The sequence below is a fragment of the Calonectris borealis genome, chromosome 16, assembly GCF_964195595.1.
Source record: "Calonectris borealis chromosome 16, bCalBor7.hap1.2, whole genome shotgun sequence".
In the NCBI taxonomy this organism is placed as follows: domain Eukaryota; kingdom Metazoa; phylum Chordata; class Aves; order Procellariiformes; family Procellariidae; genus Calonectris; species Calonectris borealis.
The window spans coordinates 5,876,342-5,891,481 of NC_134327.1; the positions used below are offsets into that span (position 1 = coordinate 5,876,342).

General features: G+C 38.4%; 2 protein-coding genes across 2 annotated transcripts in view; both read right to left on the reverse strand.

Moving 5' to 3' along the window:
* Positions 1–15,140, reverse strand: part of LOC142089451 (uncharacterized) — a 103,518-nt gene that overhangs the window by 29,726 nt on the left and 58,652 nt on the right. Inside the window, exons 31-39 of the mRNA XM_075166040.1 lie at positions 14,958–15,120; positions 14,765–14,851; positions 14,112–14,246; positions 13,606–13,725; positions 12,498–12,715; positions 10,562–10,755; positions 9,566–9,868; positions 8,542–8,771; positions 7,330–7,491 (exon numbers count right to left, since the gene is read on the reverse strand). Coding sequence (XP_075022141.1) covers positions 7,330–7,491; positions 8,542–8,771; positions 9,566–9,868; positions 10,562–10,755; positions 12,498–12,715; positions 13,606–13,725; positions 14,112–14,246; positions 14,765–14,851; positions 14,958–15,120 — 1,612 coding nt within the window. The remainder of the gene's footprint in view (positions 1–7,329; positions 7,492–8,541; positions 8,772–9,565; positions 9,869–10,561; positions 10,756–12,497; positions 12,716–13,605; positions 13,726–14,111; positions 14,247–14,764; positions 14,852–14,957; positions 15,121–15,140) is intronic.
* On the reverse strand, positions 195–5,071 carry LOC142089051 (uncharacterized). The gene is made up of 4 exons (XM_075164981.1): positions 4,753–5,071; positions 3,845–4,201; positions 2,428–2,778; positions 195–475 (listed from the first exon to the last, which is right to left on the reverse strand). Exons 1-4 carry the CDS (start codon positions 5,023–5,025, stop codon positions 296–298), a joined length of 1,161 nt encoding a protein of 386 aa, XP_075021082.1. The 5' UTR covers positions 5,026–5,071; the 3' UTR covers positions 195–295.

The following is a 15,140-nucleotide window of genomic DNA, read 5'->3' on the forward strand; positions in this document are numbered from 1 at the left end:
GTACCTGTTGTATATCTGGACTAAGATCAGCATCAGCATTTGTGGGCTTGCATGTCTTACCGTATTTGCCACATAATGTAAGGAACATCAAATAGTACAATATAAAAAAAAAAATATACACCCAAAGAGTGTAACAAGGAAATGGTTCAGGAAGTGCTACAGCCTGCATCCTATTATCCTATACATGTGTTTTACTGCACGTTATGGGTGCCAGATTTTTAAAGACACTATTTTTATTCTGGCATTTATTACTAAAGCTTGACTATTTGTTCCCAATAAAATAGTTTAGAGCATGTCACTCAATACTTTGTACATGCAGTCTAACAGTCTGCAGGACACTTACATCAGTGACTTTTAGTATAAGGAGTCCTTGTAATTTACTTTCATCAACAGTGATCAACGTCTGTGAATCTAGGTTCATTTTATCCATCAAAACATAGCCTGAACTGTCAATTTTTACTGGTGCTCCAAGATCCTGTACAGGGGAAAAAAAAAAAAAAAATTTAAAAAATCACCACTTTCACACTTACCCACAGATACACTATACACCTGAAACTTTTTATTCCTAATAAGTAGCTCTAATAGCACCTAGCTGTAAATCTAGTATATCAGGCAGCATACCCATAGGATGTTTCAGAAATCTTGTCAGCTTTTTATTACACTTTATACATTTTGTCTTTTGTATTTTGAAGATGTCTGACATATTTTTGATAAGTGAGCCAGCATAAATAGAACACAGGACAATGTAGCAGCTCTTCCTGCCTAAGTCAATTAATTTTCTGGAGCTTGGCATTGCTCCAGTGGCCCAAAGCATCCATAAATCTAGTGAAACCAGACAGTATACATAGGTTTATTATGGCAGCTCTGTTTTTGGAAGAGGGCAAGTGAATCTTGTCTTTGTATATTCAGATTTACCCTGACTTGCATATTGAATCCACAGATCATTCTTTGATAACATCTCTCTCTAACTTTCCGTACACTTCTCCTGTCCTTTCCATTCCTGCCTGTATAGCACTGACTGGTGGGATCTGTGAGAGGCCAAGCGCCGTGATACCAGGATTTCCAATAGCAATGCAAATTTTCAGTAAGAAAAGTCAGTGTGCAACCCAGCTAAATTTAGAACTGCTATTTCAGGAAATCCTGCTGCAGAATTTCTCCCCCTCTACCTACCTACAACAGTTTGATCTAGGAAAACAAATTACTGGGCAAGAATTGAGAGGAAAAAGTGCCGTTTTTCAGTCCTCCATCAAAAGGCAAAAGGAGCTCAGCGTGTCATGCTAACTAGCTGAGAGAGGTCATGGCACACTGCCTTTCTTTACTTGGGAAGCTCTGAAAGCCTCCTTGCTCCCCAGCTCACACAGCTCCTGCCAAGCAACAACACTGTGGACTCCTTCAGAGATGGGGACTCCCAGGACGTCTGATGCCAACCAGGTCGACTGTCCCAGAGACAGGGCTTCACTTCCTTTGCTTTGTATAGAAATGAGACCATACTGCAAATAATGGCACATTCGTGTGATACGGAGTGATGATCTTCCACAGAACTCCAGTTTTCACTGTATTTTTCTACTGGCTAAATCTTTTCAAAAAAGAAACTACTTTTTTTCTTATCCTACTAGTTGCTGCTCAGACTCAGAGTCTATAGAGAGATTCCCACCAAACCCAGAAGTTCAATCTCATTAACGAAACAGGAGGTGATTTGGTGGTGCTCCGTCAGGCACTGTAAATGGTAAGGTTCAGCTCAGGGACAATCATATAGCCAGCATTTGCAAAAATTACCACAGAGAAGTGGCTCACCAGGGCAGTCCAAACCAGCTTGTTCACAATGTCACTGTTTGTTTTTCAACTAAATTCCCCGAAATATTTCTCAATTGAGGTCTTACAGGAAATCGTAACTGCTGCTTAATGCTGGCTTTTTCACTCTGTGTGTTCCCCGCAATGGTTTTCATACATTACATATCAGTTTGTTAGCAATTTCAATTTTCTGTAAAGCTGAGTGAAAATCTTCTGACCTGAAGGTTATCTATTTACTTTATATATTTTTAAACTATTTCAGAGTTTGGTTGTCAAACTGCTGAGAAACTATAATTGCTGATAAAGCCAAAGACAACTTTGAATACTCATTATTTCTGAAGATTAAAACTCTGCAGATTTCTCAACCATGCTTTTAAAAAAATACATCAGAGTTAGTACAAGCAAGCCCATTAACTGTAGGTACTGATTCATAGAAAATTTGGCTTATACCATATAAAAATACATTGAATGACGGCCTACAAAAGTAAGATGTAACGTTAAAAGAAGAGAATGTTTTTCTTGTTTCTCTGCTACCATTGAAATCACTAGCCTATTTTCTTTTGACTTTAGTAGGTGCAAAGATCCTCGTTTAGATGTATAAATTCAAGAGTAAGGCAAAAAAATTCCTTTCAATACCTGAATTTTTTGGCATTTGTTTTCTATAAACATTTTCCACTGAAGCTTCTTTTCAGGGTCGAAGTCCCCGTTCATTTGAAACTCACAAGCACCCAATTTCATTCCTATTCCGATATGATATTTTAACTGGTTTTGTGCAGTGATGGACAACTTATTTTCCCTTGGGATTTCCTTCAGTTGAGGGAGGTCATGCATGAACTGAATTTCCAGTGTAATCTTTGGCTTGTACTCTGCTCTCACTTCAAGACGAGCAGTCTTGCCTTCTGTTTCAAGGACACAGAGAAGTTCTGCTTGGCACTTGTCTTTCTGAATAGATCCTATGAGCCGTGACTGAGTTGGAATACTGAGATTCTATCAAGATACAAAGAAAAAAAAATCCTTTGGATTATACATACACTTGAAGACAAGTCAGTATTGAGTCTTTTTTCTTCTCCCTTTAGCATACGAGAAAGGAGATTTTATGCTTCAATATCAGACACAAAAACTACAATCTGCCATTTTTCTCCCTTCCAACAGTAAGATGGCAATTTTGCCTGAATAAGGTCTGACAGAAGATTTTAGGACTGCCCTGCAGAATTTTCAACTTCTGTATCTATATGAAGTTTTACATTTACAAAAATACAAAAGTCTGTTTCTTCAGAGTGGCGAAGTTTACTGAACATCCTCTGCTTCATTCAGACCAGACCAATCTCAATTGTCAAACAAACTAACCCACAAAAAATAATAGGCCTAACAGACATTCTTGCATCTGGTGTTTTAAGGATTTTTTTTTTTTTAATACTAAAACTTCAAGCTTGCCTTGTGCAACATCCCAAATGAAATGTTTCCTCTCATTCTTTCAAAGTATTTGTAAAAACACTGAAAATTCCACTATTTTAACATTTTAAGTGGTTTTCATTCCCTTTTCACTATGGATGATGTACACTTTCCTGTCATTTTTGGTTATTTTGGTCACTTTGCTACTTTGTAGCTGAAGAAGTTAAAACTGAGGAGTTAAAAGCAAAACATAAATGCCAATGAACACCTGGAAATAACCCCTAAATTTGCAATAGTCATTCTTTCTAATGTAGTCCATGAGGCTAGATGGAAAACCAAGGAAATTCCACAACTTCTACTTTGATAAAAAAGACAGCCCAGAGAACGTATTTTTTGACAAATAGTTCAACCTAAAACTGCTGTTCAGCCTTAGAGGGCAGTCTCGGTCTGCAAAGGCAACAACCAGCAAAGACTGAACTAACCTCAGTCTACAGAGAACGCCTATGAACAGGATACATTACAGACTTTCTTTGCCTAATGCTGTAAGATAGGTGTGTCTTTAGAGTGGCTTTCTAACACTCAAACATTGTTATTTTAGCTAAACCCCTATATGGCCGAGCATTTGATCCCAAATCTCTCTTTAAAAGCCCCCAAGAGCTACCTGCAGAAGCTGACATTCTGTTTCTGTTTCCAGTGTCCATTCAGCTTTATTTTGAATACAGAGATCTCCTCTAGCCTTAAGTTTGCATTTGCCAGCCTGCAGCAACAAAATGCCATCAGTGGTGGAGTCTGTGGCTGCAGATAACAGGACAGAGTTTTCAAAAGGCAGCCCAAGCTGACTCAGCCAGTGAACTGAATGCCTGAGCATCGCTTGGAGTGTATATTTGTGTTCACAGGAAGTGTCTATCTGCACATCAACTGTTCTGCCATCACACTGGAGGTTCATGAACAAGCCAACATTGCAGGTGTTCTGTTGAAATGAGCCCCCAAAGGCTACAGCACGAGGCAATCCCATCCTCTGCAACAGAAAAGATTATACTATTTAAAGCACACAAGGTAAAGCAATTGTCCTCCTAATTTGTTTTTAATTAATGAGAAAACATTTCTTCTTTCTGAAGCAATATGCTTTTGGAAAGGACCATGCAAGACAGTTCGTTTCGCAGAGAAATCAGAAACTTCTCTGTGAAACAAGAGAAAAAGAAACCAAAAATGGTATGGGAAAAAATCCTACAACAATCTTTTCATAACCCCAAAGAAAACCTCCAAAATTTCAAACAGAAAGGACATGCTTTTCATTAGATTCTAGGACAAAAGTTTATTTTAATTAAAAAGCTATTATTAAGCAACTATTTTATGGCAACAGTAACATCTGCCATTGTATTACTCCAAATTCTCATCTTCCAATACACTCCCTCTGCAAGTGCTCTGACTCACTGCTCTGCCAGAACAACTTTAATGATCAAAAGTGTCCTTTCCATACGTAATAGTGTCAGGAGATAGTTCTCTGTGACTCATAATGATCTGAAACACACAGACTGTAACGCCATACAGAAAACAATCTAGGCTTACCTCTAGACTGACGCACTTGTTTCTAAAAGTAAGTACCCATTCTGTATCTGTTTCATTGTTTGCCAGGCTCACTTCTCCATCAGCTTTTAAACTACAAGGCCCAAGGACAATACCAAGCATGCCGTTATACTTGTCACTTCTCATGGCTGACACCTTCACTTGGTTCTCTCTGGCAATTCCCAGAGACTGAAGCGAAGGCAAAGAATGCTGGAAGTCAATTTCCAAATGAGGCTGGATGTTAGTGGTGGCATGGAGTTGCAGGCAGGCAAACATGTCATGAAAAGAAACATGTCCAAAGAAGATGACAGTAAAGTTGCTGGTAAACATTGACCCATTCAGTGAAACTCTTGCTGGAGTCTGAAAAATTACAGGAAAAACTGTTATCAAGTTTGTTTTCCTGTCAGGCCATATACTGTTTTTAAATGCTCATGTTACCTAAAAGAGAGCTATTTCCCTACTAACCTGACACCATTTTGTATTCGTCCTACATATTTATAAATGCCTAAACAGATGGAGAGATGGCCTAAAATCTTTAGAGTTCCATAATAAAAATAACAAAAAGCCAACCAACTCCACAACTCCTTTAAAACAATTACTAACACCAGAAAAATCAACTGCTATTGCTTTTACTATCATCACTTCTGTTTTTACTATAAGTAAATAGAGCTCTTGCAATGTGAGAATGTGTTCAATTCCCCTCAGACCTCAGCAGGAGTGACCAGTGTTATGCAGATTGTACCCATGTTAAACGAGGGAGGAACTGAAATGCATTTGTCTTTTTTGACATTAGAACATACACGGGAATCAGAGTCACTGTGATTACTGTCTTTCTAGAGACAAACGTAATCTTCTGTAATGTCACTCACAGGAGACGTTTTTAACACGTCCTTAAGAATACGTCAGATTATAAGGTGTATTTTTCTCAAACAGCTCAAGAGCCACAGGGATTTTCACAAACAAATGGTTAGCTAGAAAGAGCAGAAAATAGAGTAAGAAGTACTCTATTTCACAGAATGTGAAATTCTCAGCTTGTGCCTCCTATGCTCCCTTGTCCAGTTCATATCAAGTTGGCTGCTCAATAACAGAACAATACCATTTATATTGAGTTCAGTTCTAACTGACAGAAGATACAGTTTGGAGACTTCAGCTAGAAACATGAATGTGACTCTTGCCTTTCGCCTGGCACACACCTCTTATCTCATGATATTAGTTCTTCTGCTAGGTGCAAGCTCTTGCATTCAGCTTTGAAGCAGCACAACTTGATTGTTTGCTGTCGGCCAAAGGAATATCGCCTTTAAAATTGCACCTGTTGGGCCCATAAACATCCCTTACCTCTACTTTGTACTCTGCACTTGGTGCACAGCTGTGCACTAAAGATGTAAATCTGTATCACTTGAATGCAAGTTTGTTGACAATTCTGATTCAGAATAAACAATCCACTGCATGATGGCGAAATTGAGAGCAACCTTCCCCTCGGACTTGTACAGTTTTTGATGGAGAAGTAATCTGACCTGTTTGAATCTGTGAATATTACGGGAGTGAAAATATCTGAAAGTGTGTACAAAACTTCCAGCTAACTCAAATCCATTTCTACATCTCTGACACCTTCCAGTGCTTAGATTCCCTCAGTGGTAGTTAAGACAGTATGTTGTTGACAGCAAAGTTTATAAATGAAGCCAGTACCTCAAAATGATTAAATGTAATTGCTCCACTGCAAAGGCCAGAAAGTTGTTTGTTAGCAGATTCTCCACTGCAAGCAACCTGTTGGCATTATCAACAAAGCACATTCAGAGCATGAAGAAAAGCAGAGAGGACTAAAATACAAAGGAGCGAGCTAAAAGGCTACTTTCAGGATAAAAAGCATGAAGATAGTGAAACATAGCTTTAAGATTAAAGGTTAGAGATCAGTTTCAAAAAGATAAACAGTTTAGTCTATCTGAGGCTAAATCATGTCTCTAATCTCGCATTACCATGCCAAAATATTATCAGCATAGATAAAGACAGAAGAATATCTTCAAACAGTAGGAAACCATTACCCACTAGACAGAACTATTTTTGATACTCTGGCTTTTGATTTTGACAGGAGATAGTGGTATTTCTTATGTTTGGCATAGAAAATACCACTGCCACAAGCAGACATTCAGTGTTTCAGATGCCATCAGCTGTGTCCCCTGTTGCAGAAAGTGAAGTCCTTGGGGAGTGCTGTTGGCTGTATGAAAACTACTGCTGTTATTATTCACTCTGCTGTCAATATCACTGCACCCACAAACAAGCCATGTGATCCACCTGCAAACCCTGCTTTAGCAAAATGGAAAAGCTGGGACTGCATGTTATTGTGCCTGGGCAAGCACCTACTCCAGTTTCATAACATAAATGTTTTGTTACCCACCACATCTTGAAAACCTGCTCTTTATGGCTAAGCAAACAATTTTTAGGCTTTCTGTACTGGCCTTGTTTGACAAAAATCTCTCTCCCTTTCTGACCTGCTAGCTTGCTCTTAAGTGGTAAATTTGAACAGTTGAGAATGCACAGCAGAAAGCTACATCAAATACACTACACAGAAGGATTTCTGCTAACCTCTAGCACACGTGGAACAATGTCAATCAGTCCTCCCACATCATGGTGAAGTGAAAGAGAAATTTCCACAGCCCTGCCAGTGGTTTTCTTCTCTATTTCAATTTTGAGCTTTTCCATCTCCACTGTGGTTGTTATCCCTGCAGCAATCTTTTTGGTGAAATGCTATACACAGAAGAACCCAAATCATGAAAAGAAACAAACAACATCATCCCAGCAACAACTGGCAAAGGCAGAGTCTGTTTCACCATGCTTAAACATCACAGCCTGTGTCAGGGCAGCAGGACTGGTAAAATAAAAGTGCAAATTCATCAAAGTGGCTTCATTTCAAACAGAGATTTTCCTGTTATGCTAGACCTTCTGAATGCTGTGTACCAATAATTCCTTCTGGCTCCAAAACACGTTAGGAGCGTTCAGTACCCTGGAGGATTTGAGTCCTAAGGCATACACGATTAAAGCAGTGAAACTACTAGTAAGCAGGGCAAGGGGAACTGTATAGAGTTGTTCCTCCGCACACCTCTGTGTCTCACTGTACCACAGTGGCTGAACCCACCACAAATGTTACTATGTTAGTGACTTGAGCCTTCCAGCATATGTTAGAACAAGCAAAATATTTGAACCCTTCTTTTATGGAAGGATAATTTGAGATGCAAAAGAGCTATACGTTGTTTGCAGATCTATAGCGGAAATGCAGATAGACAGAAGACTGGCCAAGCAACACTGTACCAGGAAACATGATCTGTGATGCTTCTGTGGGTAGAGATTTTCAAATGGAAAGCCATGCTAAACACTGTTCCGCTCTTCAGCAGACATCCAAAGGATGACATCCGAACTAGTTAAATTTAGTACCAGATGCAATGCAGTACCTAGGCTCACTGACACTTACCTGATGGCTACACACATTAGGCCTGCCTGTCCACTTCCCATTTATAGGGGAAAAATAAAATTGGACAAGACTCCTGTTCCTATGCAGCAAAGCACTTCACTTAAATGAGAACTGAATGTAGCATCTCATTTAGTCTAGATTCAGCTCCAAGATGTCAGATGACAGGTACGCAGTATGACAAGAAGCCAGAAAACATCTTTCTTTCACATAGTAATTTAGTACATCTCAAAAATGCAGATGCTTTTGCAATAAAGTGCACAGGAATAACCTACAGTTATTAGAAATGGTTCTGCCAGAAACTAAATAATCACAGGCAGAACTCTTCTTACCTCATAATAGCCAGCAGCTTCCACAACAAAAGGGATCCCGTGTTTCTTTATCTTTGAAACGTTGTGCTTTAAACTCACAGATAGCTGGGATTTAGAAGGCTCTGTGGACAGTCTTTGACCTCCAAACACAGCGGTAATCCTTTCACCGCCACTCTGCAGGGTTATAGTGATGGTGTGATTTCTAGTGCCATGGTCACACGTGGCAGTAAGAACGCCATCCAAGGGCAATCCTACTGACAGGGAAGGAAGCAAAATCAACACAATACTTCTGGGTGTCATTGTAAAATACAGAAAAGATGTATTACAGATTAAGAGAAGCCTTCTATAGTTTTTCATAAGAAAAGACAGACCTTTTTTTAAAGTGTGATCATTCAGTTAGCTGCACTTACTGATATTTATAATAAGAAAAGACATTACCTACCATACGAAAATCGTATTAAAAAAGGATTGTTAAATTAAAATATGGCATGCACTTTGGAAGTCAAGGATTTTTCTTTTCTTAATAAAGGATATCTATCAATGGGTATTATGTCCAACTCCAGTAGTCAGCTGTTAGAAAGTTTCAAAACGGATTTTTTCAGTCCAAAGGGACAAAGGCAATTTACCCACTCAAAATTATTATAACTTCAGTTCATGAAAATCCTTGGGTTTGCTTAGGAAAAAACACTTGGCTTGTTTTAGTCTTCAGTGTGATATTTTCAATGACTTTCAATGTTTCAATTCTGGCCCAAATCGAAACAGGCATAAAAATATGCTTAGAGGAACTGATCAGCATGCAGGAGTACAGATGTACAAGAGAGAAATAATTTACTTTGAAGTAGTTCAAAGAATTTTTAAACAGTTTTGTATCCATTTTATTGTATCTTCTCAACAATATTAAAAAGAATGTTGCTAAGACTGGATCACATTTTGTTCTGGTGTGAGCAAATGCAACTCATCTATTTCCACTGGTCTGCACTTATTCAGATAATTTTACCTTGACACCTTGTTACACCACACCATCAAGTCACAGTTTTCTTCATACCTGCATTTTTTAAAAAGCTGATATTATGTGTGAAAGTGCCACTGACTCTGCTGTGCCCACGACTCATGACATTGGAAAAATCTACAGAAAGGGCTTTCTCATCCACCTGGAAGCTAGCCAGCCCCCTTTTCATCTCTTTATTCAGCTCCAGGTGTCCTTTCAGTTTTGCCTCCATTGGGATTGCCTGACTGCCATTCTGAAACATAGCAAAAGTGATATTGTGTACACTGGTATTCCCAAACACATTTCTGTTCCTGAGATGGAGTCCATACAGTGTTTTGTTGATCATCACATTGATGTTACCTGTAACAGGCAGAAATGATTACTGTGGAGAGAGTCCTTTGGGACAGAAATAACCAGGATTTGATAAGCAACATATAAATTAACCATTAATATAATACCAGGAGGAAGTAAAAGAATTTCCCTTTATTGTAATAGATACTTTAGCCTAATCCAGAGTGTGAATCAGTTTATTGTAGAGAGAGAGCTTCTCTACTAGTAGAAGCATCTGTTTAAAACAAATTACATAATAGTATTTCTGGCAGCTGTTTCTTTTTACTCAGCAAGCTGCTCGTGCCTTTAGGCCATGGACTACACTGCACTGCCTTCTGAAGGAAAATTTACAGAGGGACTATGACCTATCACAAAAGCTACTTGTGTAACTCGAGGCTAAACAATCCCTCTGAAGCTCTGCAGAGCTCCACCCATGGAGCCATTCAGAAGAGTAAGGGCCTCCAGTCAGGGCCCCCCTCCCATTTCAGAAGACCTGCATAGGAAAGATGCCACCCACTATTTCCTTCAATCAATGAAAATATGAAAATTTTCCAACTATGTTAGTTCACTAAAAAGTAGTTTCAACCCAATGACCAATGGTTCATTTTGCATTCTAAATACTCTCTTCTGTATTATATGCAGTTCAGTAAGGAACACATTAAAATTAAGAAGTTTCCTTGGATAGCTGCAGACTTAGCAGCAAAACACAAAGCAAAAAAGTACCATCATGAATGTTGGTTTTGCACTTCAGTAATCCATTCAGAGAAAGAAGATGAGGTATGGCCTTTAATCCAGGAAATGTGTGTTGGACTCTTCCATTTAGGGACAAAACAAAACCAACTCTCTGGTCCCTGGCTCCCATGAAATCCATGTGAAGCTTATTTTCATTAAGCTTCATTTCAGAAGATATCAAAAGTCTAAAAAGACAGAGATAAAAATTGCCAGTAAGATATTATTATGTTTAACTCATGATTGTCAAGACAGCCTCCCTCTCACTCAAAGCAGGATCAATGAGAGCAGGGTGCTCAGGACTGCATGTAGTCAGGTTTTGAGTATCTCCAAGTATGGAGACTCCAGAGACTTTCCGGGCACTTGTTCCAGTGTTGCGAATCAGTGAATCAGGTGCCTTGCATGCTATTCACCAGATGTTTATAAAACCACTCAGTAAAACTACTCAGTAAAGCCTCACAGATTGGCAGACTGATTTTTCTTCAAATTTCTTGGATGCTTTTGTTACAATCCCTAATAAAACAAAAAGATAGAGTTGGACAGAGTTAGATAGAGTTGGAAATGAACTCCCCTCTGTCACAGTATGAAATCTCTCTTCAGTGCTGATTTAAAAGCAGCATTGAGAATTCAGCTTAAACAATAATCTTAAATGCCACCATCATTTGAGTTTGGTAAATGAACCAACAATTATTTCTTTGTATCTTAGCCCCAAGTTGAACAGTGTTGGATAAACACAGGACAGCTTTTTAGGGAAATCTGCTGGAGCAACAAGAAACTTAATTTTCAGTGTTTCAGGTGTAAGACTAAGACACACAATTTTCACATTGCCTTCAACAAACAGTCTGTTGAAATGTCTGACTTTCTAGACTCAAATATACTACATAAAAGTGAGGCAATTGTATTTTCATATTGTTAGACAGCCCTCCTAGAAATTGGAATCCTCTTGAAAGACTGATGACGAGTAAAACCTCAGTGAAAATCCACTTGATGGGAAGAACTGAACTACATAATTCAGGGAAGTTGGATTAATTTCATCAGTCAGTGACTGAAGTCTGTACAGGCTGCATCATTTTATCAATTCCCCAGAAATCTTCAATCTTTTGATTTTCTCTCTTTTCTCCCTATAAAATAAATCCCAAATAAATTGTCATTCCAGAAATTTTAAGTATTCTGTTTTACTTCCTGTGAAGTGAGCTGCAATAAATTGCTACCCTGGTATTTAAACAAATGAATGTACTATTGGAAGCCCACAACTGCAAATAAGCTGCAGAAAAACATGAAATGTCTTTCTTGAATCTTTTATCTTATTTTTTCTTTTACTAGTAAATCTAATGAGCTTCAACTAAATTGTAGTAACTTCTGATTTCTTTAACTCTGTCTCCTCATTCTCCTTATCCCACCCAACCCCTAAACTGCTAAACACTGGGACCTCTACAAAAACATCAACTCCTTCACTGCACACTTCTGTATTTGTGAAACTTGAAAAATCAGCTGGAAGACAGCTGAACTTGAGAGCGCCAAGTTTCTATTTCCCACCCCTTCCACCTCAGAGCTTTCCACAATACTTAATAAAACTTCATAAACACTGGGACGTGCCCTCTTCCACTGGCATAGCTTGTAAATATTAGTCACTTATTTCTGAGAGGACAAACAATGGGGGGAAAAGAACAACTGCTGATCTAAAACCAATACAACAGTACCACCCATTCATTCAAGTTACCTCTGAACAAAGTCCTAGAACACATTAACATAACTTACTATACCAAATTATGAAACACAAAGAGCAAAAGTATTTCAATAACAGGGATAACGCATGAAATGGCATTTTCTCAGTGGCTTCTGCTGCAGCTGTATGAAAGTAGTTACATTTAAATACGTATCACAGAACGCTCTTCAGCTCCTCTATTAAGCAAGATTCTGATTTCTCTACCTTGATGGAGATATTTTGCCCATGAGCTGAAATTGTATTGATTCTGGGCGTGTCAGGATTGTCTGATGGAGGAAAGCCCTCAATTCGACAACTCTGGCATTCCTCCTGTTTTCATTGTTCATATGAACCTCCAGCATCAGCATGTCCCTTCCATTGGAATGAAGGTTAAGAGAACCATTGAAATTGCTCTCACCGCAACTCTTTAGGGCTGCCTGGGCCTACAGATAGAGAAAAAGAAGAACAGAACATTAAGGATCTCAAATCATAACAGAGAATGCTGAAACATCAGTTTGAGGAATAAGACTGCAGACAACAATTGGGGCCTGGGAAAAAGGGTGGGGAAGGAGGAGTGGAGGGGAAAGGTGGTTTTAGTTTTCGTCTTTGTTTCTCATCATCTAACTCTATTTTTATTTGGCAATAAATTAAATTAATTTTGCCCGAGTCTGTTTTGTGCATGAAGGTAATGGTAAGTGATCTCCCTGTCTTTATCTCAACGCACAAGCTTTTTCATCTTATTTTCTCCACCTGTCCTGTTGAGGAAGGAGGGTGAAAGAGCAGCTGGGTGGGTGTCTGGCACCCAGCCAAGGTCAACCCACCACACAGGATAAAGTTAATCCTAGAGAAATAACCTTTCGAATTAGTAATAAAAGCTACAGGTGACACCTGATTTTGCATACAAGCCTATCACCACACTAGAGCTTTCAACAAAAGACTATAAACTACATTGAATTTTAAAGTATAATTTAACTTGACTTTCAGAGTTTTCTGAATTTCAGCCAAAACATAAGCCACCTGTTCCAACTACATGTAGCCATCTAGCCAGAACAAACTCTAACCACAAAAAGTTGTTTCCCTAACAATTTACCCCTCTCCACTACACTCATTGAACTCCGTATGAGTTGACCAACTTTGTAGTAATACACATACATTTGTGTTCCTATGCTTGAAAGCAGTTGCAAAGCAATTCATAGCACAAAGTTAAACAGCTCCCAGGTTGACATGTATTCCTAATGCATACGACAAGCAAGAGACTCAACACAGGTCTGAGTGTATGAACTGCAAAAGCCACAAGTTCAAGCAATGAGACTGTTATAGTCAGGGAACTGACCTGTGAAGACATGTTCTTGTTGATGATGGCTTTTACACTCACACTGTAGTCAAAGTGTTCCAGTTTAGTCTGCCTGGAAAACAGCTCCCCACTTAGGCCCATTGCTTGTGGAAACTCAAGCTATTTGACAAAGTAAAATGTAAACATAATCACTGCATTCCCATCAATCGCCTCATGTGATTTGATGTCTCAACTTTTAGCACGAAGTGGAGGATGCATATAAGCAAATGTGTGTATAAAATTTTACCAATTTTACCCAAAGACACTAAAAAATAAATTAAATTCAGTAAAAAAAGTATGAAAACAGAAGGTCAGTGTGTTTCTTAAAAGACATTATTGATACAGATTATGATTTGATCTGCTGAGATACCTAGGATCTTTGTGAGGGCCAGGACTTTACTGAACTAGGAAGTTTACAAGCATAAAACAATTATAATTCTAAAGACAACGCAGGAAAACAGTCAAGACATAAAAAATGAAATGCCATAAATGAAAACATCCAATACCTGGAATGAATGCGTCACATCCATGTGTAAAAGATGTCTAAAATCCGCCTCGCTGGATCTGTCCTGATATCTCCCCAGGAAGTTGAGAACATCTTCCTTATTGACCTTCAAGGTAGTCTCAAGCTCATGCTTCACCTATGTGTTAAGAATGTGAATAAGCTAATTGGATCGGGTATTAACCCTGTATATTATGAAAGATGAGAGAAGTCATCCGTACATAGTATGAAAAATGAAAGCGTTGAGAGCTATTACATTGTGACTCAGAATGAAAAGCGAGCAAAGCAGGAAAAAAATAACTGCATTTGGTAAGAAAGATGAATAGATACATCTAGATAAGGATGAGAACCCTGAATCCATTCTTCCCCAGTATTTGTTATTATTAATAATATTCATGCATAATAATAGTTTAAAATATTTTATTAAGTATTATTATCATATATTACTACACAACATATTATTATATATTATTATACAAAACATTGTATTAGGGAGCCACCAACCACGTCATTGCCCTCTGAACTTTTTGGTTGCAGCATTTACATGGTGAGGAACTAAAGACCTATAGCAAGTTAGGTCTGAAAAGACAATAAACTGTAAATAAACAGGTAATGAATCTCTCCTTCTAACTGAAATTTAATGGGAAATTTACTCACATTTTGGTGACTTTGAGTTAAAATGCATATTTCAACATCTTTGGGGAACAACCTGTAGTTATAAGGATGAGTTAAGCCAGCACAAATCTAAAAATTGAGAGGAAATGCAAGGAACATAAGATATATACAGTAAATCACTCATTTGCTGGCTTTTTTGGCATGCCAGATTAAAGGAAATTCTTATATAACTCACATAGGGGTTTTCAGGTTGGTAACCAAGTGTAAGAGTTTGAACTGTTTCCTCCACCCCATTTATCAAAACTTTTGTTTCCAAGAAGTAGTGCTTTTGCTTTTTGTCAACAGTAAATGTCTCCTGCAGAAGGAAGCTCTGCAGAATGGGCAGTTTAAAAGGATGCCTGGAACAAAACAAGGAATA